We start from the raw sequence: 16,242 nt of genomic DNA on the forward strand, positions 1-16,242 counted from the left end.
AGCAGGACTTTCAGGAATGGAAGTCAGTATTTTTCATTTGTTTAAGAACACTTTTAGGTCTAATATAATCATCGGTAGTAGATGTCAGCATGATTAGGGGGTGACTTAAGGTAAAGCAAATAAAACATGAATACAAAGGAAGATTATTTGACAATGGAAAAGATCTGAAGTTTTGGAATAATCATATGTTATGTGTTAGTAGGTGTTTTGTTTGCTAGTGTTGTGTGCTAGTGTGTGCTTACACTTGAGGGTATCTGTCTTTACCCACTGGCAGAAAAACCTCTAACCATTATGCTATAGCTGAAATTGGGGGATTAGAAGTTTGAGAAGAACTTAATGTAAATGTTCCTGTAATTTTACAGAGGATTTTTTATTTCTGTCCGAGCTGCTACTGCATTTATCTCCACAATTAAGTTCATACACATGCCAGGATATGAGTGCCAAAATGGTTTGAAATTCGTACTGCAGTGAACTCAGGAAATTAAAAATTAACTCTGGAAATACCATTTCTTGTTTTACATCCACTTTTGGATAGTATATTCCTTTTTAAACCTCCCTTAGATCGTTGTTACTCTTAGGTTACAGCCTGTCTCCATTTTACCACCGAAATTCTCAAAAGACTGGAACACTTACTGCCTCCAGTTCCTTGCTCCCAAGTCACTTTAGAAACCCTGGCAGCCTGGCCTCTCTCTCCCTCCACACTGCTGAGCTGACCTCACCAACAGTTTCCTCATCTCCAATCCAGGACCCAAGCTCCAAGCCCTCAGCTTCCCTGGCCTTTCTACCCCATCTGCCAGAAGTCATACCCTCTTCCTGAAATGCTCTTCTGGTTTTCATGTGAACTCTCGTAGGCTCCTCTGCTTCTTCCTTTTACAGACTCTCTCTTTGTATCACACTAAGCTGAAGTGTTCCCCAGGTTTTGTTCCTTCAATCACTTCTTTCTCTACGCTCTCAGCTGTTTCTTCTCATTCTTCCTCTATGCCCCAGACATTTGACGAGAACCCGAAGACTACAAGGAGCACAGTCTGAAACCACCCAAGTCTTGTGAAACTACTTTTGAGCCTCTGAATGCAGCCTACCCTGTGCTGCCTCTGTGCCTTGCTCGGGAGTGTTCCTTCACATGGAGTGCCTCGCTGCCAGCACCACCATCTTCACATCTCCCATTCATTTAAAGCTCATTACTAAGGGCCTTCTCTTGATTAGTGAGCTCCTGGTAGATGTTTTCTCCTCCTCATCGGAGCTACGGTGAGAGCCAGATAGCCTGATAATGATAAATAGTTTGAAGGTACCGGAGTCATGCAGATACGGATTTAAACCTGGATTCAGCACTTACCTGATTATATGATACTGAGCAAACATACCTAAATGCTTTAAATGTCAGTTTCTTCATTTTTAAATTGTTGGGGAGGGGGACTGCTGCCTCCCTCACTTGGACTGTCGGATACATTAGGCATGTGAAGATCTAGAACGTTTGGGAGTCAGTCAGTGGTGGTACTGGTGGCGGTGGTAGTAGTTGTAGTGATAACTATTACCATCGTCATCAGTATTGTTCTTCCATGCCAGTATTTTATATTTCTCATATATCACTCACTTCACTTTCTAAAAAGCATTTGTACAATTGTCTTATTCCCCCCTTCTGAATTCTAGGCTCCTACAGGTTGACTTTATATTCCCTCCCCAAGAGCATTGAGCATTGTTTTGTGCATTGGTTTTCCTAAGTGATTTGAGTTGACTAGAATAGCCCTTCTCTTTCCCTAAATAAATACTGGCTTCACAGTGTTCTTGGGATTCAGAGCTGCTGTGTTTGTGGCTATATCTTCATATTTCTGTCAAATACTAGCATGAAAAGTCTTTGCCTGTTGTTATCTTTTGTCACACTGAATCTTGAAACTAGCCTCTAAAATTATTGCATTTTAATTTCTCAGAGACTTAAGGACCTATACATTTAGAGCTAATCTGAAGTAATTCATATTTTTGGGAAAAAAAAAAAAAAAACTACTAAACTGCTTTGTATTTGATACATAAATGATATCAGTAGTAAAATACTTAAGATAAATTAATTAATGTTTATACTTAAAGTTTTTACATTAAATTGTTTCTTTTGATTTTATACTTTCTGATTTATAAAAGCAAAGCCACCTGCAGTTTTTTTGGCTTATATAACTAGCAGTTTTTCTTTTTTACAGAATGTTTTTCCTTATAAAACCCTTACTTTCCATCTCTGAACATATTCCTAGAAAGCAGATTTTCTGTTTCTCAGAAATGTCACTTCTTCACAAATCACACACTATCCTGGTTACAATATCCTGTAACTGCTTTGTTTGTTGTTCAGAGGACCAGGAATGTAGAGCAGGTTCTGCTGATGATTTTTGAAGGCGATAGCAGAAGAAGACTTGTTGCACCATTGCTCATCTGAACATCAGTAACACTGAGGTTACAGTGTCTGACACTAGTGAGTTTGACTCATAGACCAGGTAGGCGCTGAGGCCTTAAGAAAACAGCACAGATCACATGGAGGATTTTTTTAAAGTACCAGCACCCAAAAGTCGCTGAGATCCCCCCGATCAGGCTTTCATCAGTCAGAGAGCTTTTTTGGATTTGCAGTTTTGCAGAGCTCTGTATTGGGTGGTGTTCTCAGAGCTTCGAACCAGCTGTGCAGCACCTGAGTGTAGGATACCCCTGGGTGAGCCCTGGGTTAGGGTAGTGATGGGGTCAGGGACAGACTGAATTTACATTTCAAGTACTTTCAGGAATTATTTGCAAGCACTCAGGAATATAAAATGGTATCACAGCTGAGAGCTTTATTTAACATTCCATTTAGCTCTAATCTCTACTTAATCTCCACTGTTTTATTTGGTTACTAGGTATTTAGCACAGCCCCGTTTTGTGGAAGGCTGGCCAAAAGCACACTTCAAATTAATGGTAGTCAAAGCTTGCTCTACTGAATCTAGATTGGAGCATGAGCAAGAGGTTCATTGGTTCTAAGTTGTTTTATAGGGCTTTTTTGTTTTTGTTTTAACAATCTGCCTCAGCAGTATATACAGTATAAAGTTATAAATACAGCACTCATGCTAAGGAATAAATTCCACATTTGGTCAAAAATCAAATTGTTAGGATAAAAGTCCTAACTTTAGTTAACATTAAGTCAAATATCAGACGTGTCCTCATTCATTCAACATGTATTTATTGAGCACCTACTATTAAGTAAATTACCAGTCACTGATGCACAATAGCAAACATACTAAATGAAAGTCTATCAATTTGTGGGTCCATTTTTGTGAGGAGAAAGAGCACATCAACAAAATAAGTTAAAATGTAATATATTAGATGACAATAACAGAGGAGGAGCAAAATAAAGCAGAGAAGGAAAAAAGGCCTAGAGAGTAGGCCATAGGTTAAATACAGGTGGCCAGGGAGAGCTTACCAAAAAGGTGATACTGGATCAAAGCCTGAGGTAAGTGAATTGTACAGTTTGTTATCCAAAAGAAGAGCATTCCAGAAGGGGAACAACAAGAGCAAATGGTCTGAACAAGAGTAAGCCTTTCTTGTTTAAGAGCAGTCAGGAAGTCAGTATAGCTGGAGTGAAGAGAGTGGGGGGTGTTCCAGTGTCCAGCTGAAGAAAGTGGGAGGGGTGATTGATAGCAAATGATAGATCAAGTTAATTGAGGACTGAGGACTGACCATTGGATTATTGACAGAGCAGTTCAGTGGAAGGTCAAAAGTCTCATTTGGATGAGTTTAAGGGAGAATAGAAGAAGAGGAAGTGAAGGAGAGGAAATGGAGAAAGGCAAATAAAGACAGCTATTCCCAGGAGTTTCACTGGTGGTGGATTAAAGCAGATGTGGAGGACTTCCTGGTGGTCCAGTGACTAAGACTGTGCGATCCCAATGCGGGTGGCAGGGGCGGGGGAGGCGTGGTTCGATCCCTGGTCCAGGAACTAGATCCCACATGCCGCAACTAAGACCCAGCACAGCAAGCTAAATACATACATGACACATACTTCATAAAAAAAATTAAGCAAATGGGAGGTGATTATGCTTTTAAAATGAATAATTATAACATATTGTTATGCTGATGGGGGAAATTGATTATGCATGGGGAAGCAATTACAGCAGCATATCTTGACTTAGGAAAAAGCGAATGGAATCCAGTGATTAAATAGGAGGTCTACTCTTAGGAACCCAGGTAGCACAACTGTTGAAACAGAAAGGCCAGTTAAGCATGCGAGTACAAGTAAAGGGAATACTGTAGACTTGATGATGGTAGCATACTGAAAGTTCTTCTCTACCATGTAAGCAAACTTTCTTCCCAGTATTTGAATAAGATCTATAATATTCCTGTCACATGGTCATGAGTTTGAGCAAGCTCCAGGAGTTGGTGATGGACAGGGAAGCCTGGCATGCTGCAGTTCACAGGGTCGCAAAGAGTCGGACACAACTGAGCGACTGAACTGAACTGATAATTGTTTACTCACTATCTTTAGAGCTATCTACATCTGGGCAGCTTGTGAATTATTCATGTGTTTCTTTTATTGGGCAGAAACCTCTCTCCTGCAGCCTTGGTCCTAGATCTGCTTTCTAGAGCCTCACAAGATCAACAGTTCTAACCCTTTCGGTAAGCACCTTCTAGGTACTGAGGAGTTGAAATGACTTCTCACTGCAGCCCTCATTCCTTCTGGTATCACGGTTGTCCCATTAGGGTTTCTACTGGGCTGTGGTTTGGGCCCCTGTCACATCTGATCACTTTCTCTACTAAGAGGAGCCATGTCATTTGGGATCTTTTTTCTCCTAGGCTTGTTTTTTCCCCCAAATATTCAGTGGTTCTAACAAATATTCACACTTGATTAGCATACCAACAAAGATCTTGTCTAATGTGTTTATCCATAGACTGCATCCAAGGACAAAGCATGGGTATTCAAGAATCCCCTCCAACCTGACTTTACCCATTGGTTAGCCCTTTCTGGGTAGAATTGGCACGTGATGCCAAGTAAATCAACATCTGATTCAGGAGAGGTGGTCAGATTAAGTGGTATCAGGCCAAGAAAAAGGGCTATATTATTAGTGGATTCAAGCCTGGTTGTCAAGATGAAGGGCATATCCTTGAAAATGAGTTAGTGAAGCAAGCAGTTCTCCGATCAAGGTGACACATCTGATGGGGGACACTTTGGGTTGTAGGGGCTTGGAAGGATGCCTTATAGCTGAAGATAAACATTTCAAAGGCATTGGCATAGAAATGATGTTTGAAGACACAGAGTAGATTCATTATTTGAGAGGGGATAAGTAAAGGCTAGCAACTAGGGGCCTAGAATAATATATCTCTACTAGGAATGTCTATGGCATATTAAGCATATGATCTTCCAAGAATTCAGAGCTAGTCCCAGGACATTACCGTGTACATGAAAAATTGATTTGGAGTACCACCCTGGTCTGAATCACAAAAATAAATGAGAATCCTGATTTTCCTATTATCACTTCCTAAGCCCATGATTGCCCCACTGCCAGCCCCATGAGCTCTGCTGCTGCCTCTGCCACCACCACATTAGTGTAGCAGCAGTGTTGATCGCCAGAAGGCAGAGACTGCAAGTGAGACAGTTCCCTCACCAGGCTTCAGACAAAAGCCAGATCAGTTCTGTAGCATGAAGCCACTTAGAGATGTGAAGAACGCGAGCCATAACTAGAGCTGGCTGAGGCTGAAGGCCTTTAAAAGGCGAAGCAAGGTGAAAAATGGGAAGAACAGAGGCAAATACAGGAGCCAGAAAGTATGACTTCAAGACTCACTGTTTCTAAAATTTTGAACAAGTAGTGGTTAAGAAAGCAATATTCTTTAATCATACTCATGCTTCAGTGAATAGGAGCTTCTTACCAGGTGGATGACTCTTCTTTACTTTTCCCATTTGATTGTTTGTAGACTACGATTGACATATAAATAAGGGAGGAAAGGACTGGCAACAACTCAAATGTCCATTACCTGGGGCCTGGTTGAGTAAAATATGCAGCTATAAAAGAAAAGAGAAATGGCTCTCAGTATAGCTGTGAAGTGATTTCTTGGACAAGTTGATGAATGGAAAAGTTAAGGGAGAGAAAGGATTGAATTGAAGAGTATACTAACATTTATCTAAGATGATGTCAAGAAAGGGATGGGAAAGCTTCCCTTTTATAAATATATCCCAATCAATAAATGAAGAAGGAATACCAGAAAGGTGATAGTACTGTTTTGCAGCCCTAGTGAAGTAAAGGACTTAGGCAATCATGAGTGACTAAACCATAAAAAGAGAAACAGCCAGGCATTATATGAATCTAATATCTTTGAAGTATTTGTCCCCAAAAATCAAACCTGAATGTTTTCAAGCTTCTAGATCTTATTATGAGTTTATAGGAAATAAGGAGACAGAGGAACATTCTAAATCACACCACAGGAATGCTCAGGAAAGTAAAGAATGTGGGAAACTATATCAGACATATGATCCAGTTTCTCCAACATGAATTGTAAGGAAAAAGAGGGAGAGAAATGAGATATATTAAAAAAAAAAAAAAAAGAAATGAGATGTATTAATGAAATGCAATGCATAGGTCTTCTTTTGATTCCAGTTCAAACAAATTAGCTGGAATACATTTATGAATAATGGGCAGAATTTTAACACTGACTAAATATTGATTTATTAAGGAATTATTGCTACTTGTAATGTGGAATAATGATGTCATTACACTTTTTAAAAAATCTTTTAGAGATATATGCTGAAATATTTATGGACTAAATATTATGATTCTGAGACTTGCTTCAAAAAATTTAGTGCAGTGTTGGGAGTAAGGATTAAAGTTTAGATAAAATAGGGTTGGCTGTGAGTTTATCATTGGTAAATGTGGGTAACAGGTGAATGAGAGTTCATTATATATTATTCTCAGGGCTTTCCAGGTGTTGCTAGTGGTAAAGAACCGCCTGCCAATGCAGGAGACGCAGGTTCCGTCTCTGGGTTGGGAAGATCCCCTGCAGAAGGAAATGGCAACCCACTCCAGTATTCTTGCCTGGAAATCCCATGGACAGTGAAGCCTGGTCAGCCATAGGGTTGCAAAGAGTCAGATGTGACTGAAGCGACTTAGCACTTACACACACACACACAATCTACTATTGTATATGTTTGAGTTTTCCCTAGTTTAAAAAAAAAAGCAAAAATATATTATTCTCTCTTTAAATACTCACTAAGGACTCAATTTCATCTATCTTCCCCTTTCTCCACTATTCTCAAGAGAAAGAGCTGGTCAAGTTTACAAAGTGGGATTGAGCTGGTGTGAAAGACACTTAAAATCATTTTCAGACACTTAGAATAGGTACAAGTTTTTCAAACTTGGAATACTGTCCATTTCATTCTTCCCCTCCTTAAGTCTTGTCAACACACATTTCTAGTTTAACTGAATTTAGGAACTGTCTTCAAATAAAATTTCCATAAACTTCCAAACTGAACAGCTCCAGACTCAAGTTTTGTCATCTATTAGCTATATGACCTCTTCCACCATAAAGGAAGTGGAACTTTTGTTTGCTTTCTTTTCTGATTTTCATTGAGACTTCTCTTGTTCCTTAGAAAGAGAATGGATTTAACACAAAGATAACATCTATTTTTGACCATGACCCAGTTAGAATCATCACTCAAAAGAATAGCTTTAATTTTTACTGTAGATTCTATAATCATTGCCAAAGAAGTTGGTCCTTGAGGTTTTTCAACTTCATCATATTTTGTATAAATACTGCACACTGATTGCTCCACTGGAGCTCCATCAGTATCATATTTTGGATGATCCAAAAATCTGTTGTACAGCCCAGATTGTTACCTGGACCCCTAGTGAGCAGCATGATCTAAGCAAACAGCAGCTAGAAGCAACTGACTGCACCGAGGCACACTGAGCACTGGTTTTGAAAGCATGGCTGGCAGGCGGGCCAGTCCACTGATGGGCGCAAGGTCAGTTTGGCAGCTTTTCAACAGAATGTTTTGAGGTAATGTGTTGCTAGACAGCATTTGAAGCAATGTATAAGCAACACAAGTTTGCATATAAATAAGGGCAGAGGACACTTTAACATTCTCTTTCACCCTTCAACCAACCAACATAGGCTTGCCTCCAGTCACTTATACTTACAGGATCCCAAGGATTTTCACTCCCCACAAAAAACTACAGAGTTGTCACGTTATCACAACATGAGAACACACACACGGTTGATAATGGTGCAGAGGAAATGATCTACCTCACTTTGACCCCATCATAATACCCACAGTGACTGGGCTAAGCCCTTCAGAGACTTGCCATAGGAGTTTTGGTTAGTGGAATGAGAAAATGACTTTCTTGTGGCTAAATCTGTAAGATATAAAACATAGACACTGCGTGTTGTTGTGTTTTCAACCATGTTTAAAAAACCACTCTGTAGTGAGTGAGGAGATCAAAAATATGAGAGAATGAGTGCCTGGTCCCAGTTGGACTGCTGAGGCCCAGCTACACTACTGTCCTCGGGTTCCATTAGACCCAATAATAGCATTATAATAAATTTCCCCTTTGATGCAAATTGAGTTTCTATGCCTAGCAGTCAAGGACTAATCTACACCAGATGTCACAAATGATTGTTCATATTTGGAAACAGAGAGAAGCTGAGGCAGAATTTTATCTGCCTTACTGAGAGGTATTCATATATGGAGTGTGAACAGTATTCATGAGTCCCCTTTGATTAAGGTTAGCTTGGTTGTATTTGTTATGGCAATTAAAAAATACATATCTTAAAGTCTTTTCAGGACTTGGGTTTCTTCTTAAAGAAAATAAAAGTGTTCATTAAAAGGTTGATACAAAAAGTAATTTTGAGGTTAACCCAAAATTTAGCATAATCTTCCATGGGAACATTTGTGTATGTATGTGTGGGTTTTAAATTCCACAGATAGCACTAAAATGAGAAATAGGCAAAAAGGTGTTTTAAAATACTTTGTTTCAGCATGTAAAATCTCGTTTTATTACAGAATTCTTTTGCTAAAGGCACAGCTCTGCTGGGTTGATGCCAGAGTGATGGGATCTTAACAGCCTAGTTAATTTTAAAAGATTTACAAATGCTGGGCTTCGAACTACTGATAGTAAAATATACTTCACACTTTAATATAGTGCTTAAACTCATGCCACATCTTGTGGACTTAATATTGCATCTGCACATGAGTGTGTGTATGTGTGTGTGTATGTGTTTGAATGTAGATATGTTTATCTCAAAGAGAAGAGTTGGTGGGGGAAAGCAGGACAGACCTGTAAAATAACTCAGAATTTCTCGTGACTCTCACATTCTTCAGTGTAATTATAAAGTATGTACAGAAGATATATGAACACACTGTATCAAGTATGGTATGGGTTTATTTACAGTTAGATGCCAGCATACTGGGCTTCCCTGATGGCTCAGATGGTAAAGAATCCACCTGCAATGCAGGAGATCCAGGTTCAATCCCTGGGTCAGGAAGATCCCCTGGAGAAAGGAATGGCTACCCACTCCAGTATTCTTGCCTGGAGAATTCCATGGACAGAGGAGCCTGGTGAGCTATAGTCCATGGAATCACAAAGAGTCAGACACAACTGAACAGTTAAGAATGCACACACACCAGCATAATAAAACAGAGGTTCTTGTTATCAAGGTAGCCTATCTAAAGTTTCATGATTAGATCTCCAAATAAAAAAATACAGCCCTTAACAGGAAATTCTTGGCACTTGCTCCAATTTTCTCCTCTTTACAACATTATAGAGTCCTTTTATGTGTATATTTTATCATGTATAATAGAGAATACATTGACTAAGATTGCAAAATAGAGTCCAATGTATGGTATTCCCTTGTGTCCAGCTGACTCATCTCCATGGGAAAAAAAAAAATTTCTGCTGTCTTTCCAATGATAGATTTTTTTTATGGTTAGAAAAAGCTGATGGTTAGTTTAAAATGATGAGGTAAAATATATGAATACAGTCATGAGGTTTCTAAATATACATAGTCAAATTCACTCAATTTTACATCTTTAGATTTTAAAAATTATAGACAAATAATCTATGCTTTAAAATTTCACCATTAGCTCCTTAAGTATAACAACTGTGTTTCTGATAACAAACCAATCCCACCAAGTGATAATTTAATACATTAAAGTTTAGAAAATGTTAGATGTTATTTTTTCATTATCAATAGGTAGTTTGATCTGTTCTCCTTTTTCATAACCTTTTCCATATCTGTGGATTGCTTTTATGGCCTTTCTCATAGTTTTTAGTTTTTCCTTTACAAATGGGCATTTTTCAGTCTCTGGCTCTTTTCATTATTGAACTTGTCACAAACCTTATTCTTTCATTAGACTTATTGTAAAAGAGTTTGGGTAACAGTAGTTAAGAAAGAATGTTTAAGTTTCATACACCATTAAGTAATGGACTTAATGATCAGAAGAGAAAAAAAAGAATGTTTTGGTTCATAAACTGAATCATCTTTATTCTTCACTTTCTTCTGGATTAAGGGTAACTATAATGAAAATGATTAGCCAATGTGGCTCTTACAAGTATTTGTAATTTCTCTTTAAGTTATGCCAAATATATAATTTTTTAATTGTTAAAAGACAAGCACTGTATCTTACTACTGCCTTTTAAATCGGTAAAATCAGGGATCTTTTTTTTTTCTTTTCCTTTTTAATGGACATTCAAGAAATAGTTCAAAGTGCATCTCACTCCTGGCAAGACAGTAGGCCATATAATTTTTCAGATAAGGAAACAAGTCCTTCAATTTCTAAATACCCCAGTGTGTGATGTTATTACCAAACATCAAAACCTACATGTATTTAAATTTAAAAACTGACTTACAGGTTATCTAAAATTACACATAGTTAATATGTGCCACTTGTAAATTCTAATCTTATCTTGGGAACTTGGGTTTTGCATTCCTTAACTAATGTGCTTAAATTTGCTGTCTTAGTGTCTTATTATCCTAACTTTTTTTTTTGTAATAAATGAAATAGAAGTCTAGTTCCTCTTCATGTAAATAAAGACCTAAAGAAGCATTTAGTTACACCTAGAGGCAGCTGTAGAACTGTTCTGGGCACAAGAGGAGGTCTAAGAAAGTACGAACTCCTTGTCTTTACTGTGATTGACCACTGCAGAACTCCTGTGCTCCAGCTGTGGCAGTTCTACCCCAACTGCATTCTGCCCTAAGTCATCTGGAAAGGGGAAAACAGATACTATTATGAAGCATTCATGGGACTTAAGAAGGTTTAAATTGTAGTTACTGTAGAGTGGTAGTTCTTAACCTGTTTGGGGTTCCTTCTTTTATATGATGAAAGCTTGAACTGTCTCTCTACATACACATTTTCATAGGTCTCAGTATGTTCTTAGACCCATCTAGCTATCCAAGGACCCTAGGTTAAGAATCATTCTTATGTAGCCAATAAATACACAAAGCTGGTGAAGTAATACTTGAAATAGCATCCAATTCATGTTACAAATAAGACAATGTTGATTTATAATTATGTGAGTTTAAAAGGATATAATATGAGCTTCTAAGCAAATGGCTCATAAGCCACACAAGTATTATCCGTCAGAGGAAACAGAGATCACCTTAAAATGTAAAAGTAGAAGGACTTCCCTGGTGGTCCAGTGGTTAAGACTCTATATATCCAGTGCAGGGGGCTCAGGTTCAATCCCTGGTAGGGCAACTAAGATCCCACATGCTGCATGGCATGGTCAAAAATAAGTAAATAAATGATACTAACAACTAAAAAAAAATTTTTTTAATGTAAAAGTAGAGAAGATATGTGAATATATACTGTTAGGTGTTCTAGAATAGCTTATCTGATGGTGATATCATTTAATATAGATCCTTTTAAAAAATATTTATTAATTTACTTTGGCTATGCCGGGTCTTAGCTGTACCAGGTGGGGCCTAGTTCCCTGACCAGGGATTGAACCCAGGTCCCCTGATTGGCAGCACAGAGTCTTAGCCACTGGACCACCAGGGGAAGTCCCAGTACAAATCCATTTTTATTTATTTATATGCTACTGGGAAAGAAGAACTTTCTTTTCTATCAGGACAGTACTACTGTAAATGAGAATGACATCTGTAAAAGAAGTGTGAATAATCATGTCTTCTCACTCCCTGTCATGAGCTAATGGTATATTTAACATAGTGTTTGCTCCCTGGAACCTAACTTCATATGCCCCTTAGCTAGCTAACTATTGTCAGGCATTTTTCTCTGTTTAACACAGATAGCCATTATCATTATAGCATACTCTTTCAAATGACTCTGAGAGTGAGAAAGGAGAAATGAGCTCATTTAAGTCAAGACTGGGTGTAGGGTGGGTGAAATGGCTGAAGATGATCAAAAAGTAAAAAACTTCCACTTATGAAATAAGTTAGTCCTGGGGATGTTATGTACAGCCTGGTGACTGTTAATGACACTGTATTGTGTATTTAAAAATTGCAAAAAGAGCAGATCTTAAAAGTTCTCATCACAAGACAAAGAAATTTATAACTACGATTATTTTACATTATAGACACATAGTGAACCATTATGTTGTACAAGTAAAACTAATAAAGTGTTTTATGTCAGTTATATCTCAAATAAAAAAGAGGATGTAAAAAGTTCTGACTTCCAAGTATTCCATTCCATAGTCAGGGTCCAGAATCTCAAGGTAGACAAGATCCAAGGAAGAATACCTGAGGCATTCCCGAAGCTCTGGAGTTTCAAAGGAGGCACTTTTCTGCATGTGTTGGTGGGGCATGGTGTGGGAGTTGGCAGCGAAGACAGTTGACAGATGATGAAACACAGGGTCTATTAAAACTGGCTGAATACCCCCTGCTTACCTCCTCCCTCTCCCAGCCACTGCTTCCCAAGCTCCACAACCCTGGTCCGGAGGATCTGAACCTTCAGACATGGGGTGGCGGGCAGAGGCGGGGTTGGGGGTATGCTAGCTGAACTTTGTTCGCTCTTCCCTTTCTTGACTATCTCTTGGCATGCTCTTTGCCTGGGCCCAAGCACTCCCATTCCTAAATGCTTTGTACCCAGTTAGGTACCTCTTCCAGGGCCTTAATAGCTTTCCAGGCATAACTTGTCATCAGCAACCCCCCCACCACCCCCCAAGGGTTCACAGATACACACCTCAGATGATCCACTGTGCTCCAGACAATACTACTTTTTTAGTCCAGAGTAGACAGTTATTTTGGCTGCAGTTGTCACAGCAGGAGCTGTGTTTGTGTGTATTTAAAACAAAACAAAATGTAAAAGCTACTTTCTCTCTCTCTGTTCAGAGATAGCTCAGCAGTAGCCCTTTTCGTAGACTCCCAGGGGTTAAGGGACATGCTAACTTGATATTTTGGGGAAGCGCAGCAGGGCCAAGGCTGCCAGCCTTCATGGGCCTTCTCATCTAGTGAGGGAAATAGACATTTACTACTAGTAACTCTGTCCTGACCACTGTGAGATAACTGCATGGTAGTACAGCTTGCTTCCAGAACACAAGACGGGCAACCGAGTGTGGGGAGGGAGTGAAGTTGCTGCTGAGAGTGCCGCTCAGTGGAAACATTCACACTGAACCTTGACGGAGTAGGTACGTTAACCAGTACTTTCCACAGCCTTGTTCCCTGAAAGCAGGACTTTGTTTTCTTCACGACTCTGTTGCCCAGGGCCTGGAACCTTGTAGGTGGTCAATAAAGATTTCTTGAATGAATGAATGAATGGAAGGTTCCCAGCATCTGTTTACCTTCTCACCCCTCTCCTTCTCTACCACTGGGCTTCTTATGTTCTCTCTATAGCCATACCAGTTGGTGTGTTCTTTTCAAAACTAAAAATACTCCTTTTTAACTTGTTGCTGCTGCTGCTGCTAAGTCACTTCAGTCGTGTCCGACTCTGTGCGACCCCATAGACGGCAGCCCACCAGGCTCCGCCGTCCCAATTAATGTTAGAAACATTTCAAATTCCCATAGCTGCAGATGGTTGCAGAAACAGTAAGAATAAAAACCCTCAGTCTTTACCCCTGTGGGATGGTCAATTCATTTGTAAATCTTTCAAAATCAAAAACTATTATGGGTTTCTCCATGCAAATAATAATGATTGGATGTACACTCAGCTATATATTTCAGAGATCTCATAATAACTTTAAATCAGCAAAATTAAGCAACCAAGGAGTTTTCCCCCCTGCTCTAATATCATTAGACTTTTTACATGTCCTTACAGACCTCATTTTCTTTTGATTCAGTACTCTGCATGGCAGTCTAGATAGTTTTCACTTTAACAGTTCCAGATGAAGTTGCATCATAAAGCCTATTTTGCATACAATCCAAGGGATTGTACGATTCCTTAAATCTGAAATTGGCCCTCCAAAATTCTCACCTCTAGCATCCGCAAGTAAAAGTTTATCTGTGAGGTGAATTGTGAAGAACTTTAAATCAATGCCACCGGCTTCCCTGGAATTCCCTTCCTCGACTGGCCCCGTTTTCGGCTCTGATCTGCGTTCTTGGCCGTTTGGGGCACCCCTGGCCGTTTGTGCCTGTGACAGTCAGACTCCATCTGCTGCTCCGCGGCCAGGAGCCCGCTGCGTGCCCTTCAGTCACATTTTTCAGGCGCGGCCATTCAGCCACCTTTCACCGCGTCTCAATGGACCCGGGAGAATGGCCCTCGGCCTTGCAGTAGTACATAATCTCCCAGGTAGCCTCCTCCTTGAAGCACCTCCAGTGGCAGGCTATTCGCGAACAGCGGGACACCACTCTCTACTGGGTTCCTAATCCCTCAGACACACAGGGGAAGGAGGTCGCGGACTCTGAAAGTGAAAAGAAAAGCGAGGGGGCGGGGAGCCGAGCGCACACAATGTCCCCCCGCCGCCCGCGCCACAGTCAGCGCCAGCTGCAGCCCAATTAAGCTCAACAGGTCACAGGTGTTCCACACAGACGATGCTTTTAACAAAACCACTTTCTTGAAAATACCTAAGACGTCGTTTTAAAGCACTGCAGCCCATTTCTTTTGGTGGATTCTTTAAAGCTATTTAGTACACTTGAAATACAAAGAAGCTGAAAAGCACATTTAGGCCTCACTGGAAGGCAAGCTTTCTTGGTTCCAAACAGCAGGAGCGGGGGGAGAGGGGAGCGCCGCCTCAGCGTGGACTCCGCGGGTAGTTGCCCGAAAAAGGGCTGGAGGGGCGTCTCCGGCAGCCCGGGTTCCCCCGCAGTAGTCAGCTCTGCACCGTGCAGTTCACCTACTCAGGCAAGAAACTGCTGCATGGCCATCTCCTTGCACCCATAAATTACTGTCCCCAGGACGCAGGTGTAGTTTCCCTCTAAACTTTTAGAAGAGCAACCCTGACAGGCGCTGATTAAATCAGGTAAAGGAACTCAGCGCTGCAGAGCCGCTTTTCTCATTATCTGAGGTCACCCTATAAATAAGCCTCCTCTTCCCCCACATTTAAAATCACTGACAAAGTTTCTCCACAGACCTGAGTACACACTCTGGGCCCACAGGTTGGGGTGATGGGAAGCAAACAGAGCTTGAGTTGGTTGTTCAGGCCACTGTCAGAAATGTGTACTCTTCCACTTTTGGAGGGTGCAGATAATCTCTGAGAGGTAGTTGGGAGTTTAGTGGTGACAGTTGCCTTAGGATTTCAGCGTCCCTGTTGGAGGTGAGCAGCTCCAGGCCAGCTCCACAGGCCTGCATGCAGCCGTGTCCCTTCTTCTTGACCTCACCTTCCACTCAAGGCCAGTGTTCCTGTTGTCATTGTCTTCATTCTTTTACAGCCAGTAGAACAGGCGTGCACATACTACCCCAGCCTTATCTGGAATGGAGGGGACTGTGCTTGAAGTTGCTGTTGGGCTCCTGTTTTTCAGAGCCCCAGGAAGGCAGGTCGTGCTGCTGTGACTCTGAAGAAAACGGGAGGGCTACAGCCCAGGACGAACAAGTACCCGAAATAAGTGCCCAGCATTTTCAAGCTTTCCTTCCTGTTGATTAGTTTTTGGTAAACAGTTTTTGCCTTGACGGTCAGTCTTAACAACATCAGTTAAAAAATGCTGCCGCCTGTTTAGAAACCATGTTGGTTTTAATTTTCGCAATATGCCTCTTTCTGTTTTACAAAGCTGAGCCACCTGTTTAAACTCTTCTTGTCTCGTGGACTGGGGGAAAGAACCATAGGCTATGTGTAAGAGGTTTTTTTTTTTTTTTCCTCAGTGAAGTAAGACATTGTTCTTATTCTTCGTGGCATTCAAAATTCTGCACAATTGCCTCTTTTGCCCTTT

At 40.4% G+C, this 16,242-nt stretch overlaps 1 protein-coding gene across 8 annotated transcripts in view; it reads left to right on the plus strand.

The window, feature by feature from the left end:
* Positions 1–16,242, plus strand: part of AFG2A (AFG2 AAA ATPase homolog A) — a 379,428-nt gene that overhangs the window by 297,681 nt on the left and 65,505 nt on the right. Inside the window, exon 16 of one of the 8 annotated variants that reach the window (XM_070386487.1) lies at positions 4,540–4,614. The exons of 6 other annotated variants lie outside the window; for them this stretch is intronic. In XM_070386487.1, the coding sequence (XP_070242588.1) occupies positions 4,540–4,581 (42 nt within the window). In that variant the 3' untranslated portion in view covers positions 4,582–4,614. Of the gene's footprint in view, positions 1–987; positions 1,045–4,539; positions 4,615–16,242 lie in introns of those variants that run through there. One more of the 8 variants, XM_070386488.1, reaches the window with a different exon arrangement.

The sequence above is a fragment of the Bos mutus genome, chromosome 17 (assembly GCF_027580195.1).
Source record: "Bos mutus isolate GX-2022 chromosome 17, NWIPB_WYAK_1.1, whole genome shotgun sequence".
NCBI lineage: Eukaryota > Metazoa > Chordata > Mammalia > Artiodactyla > Bovidae > Bos > Bos mutus.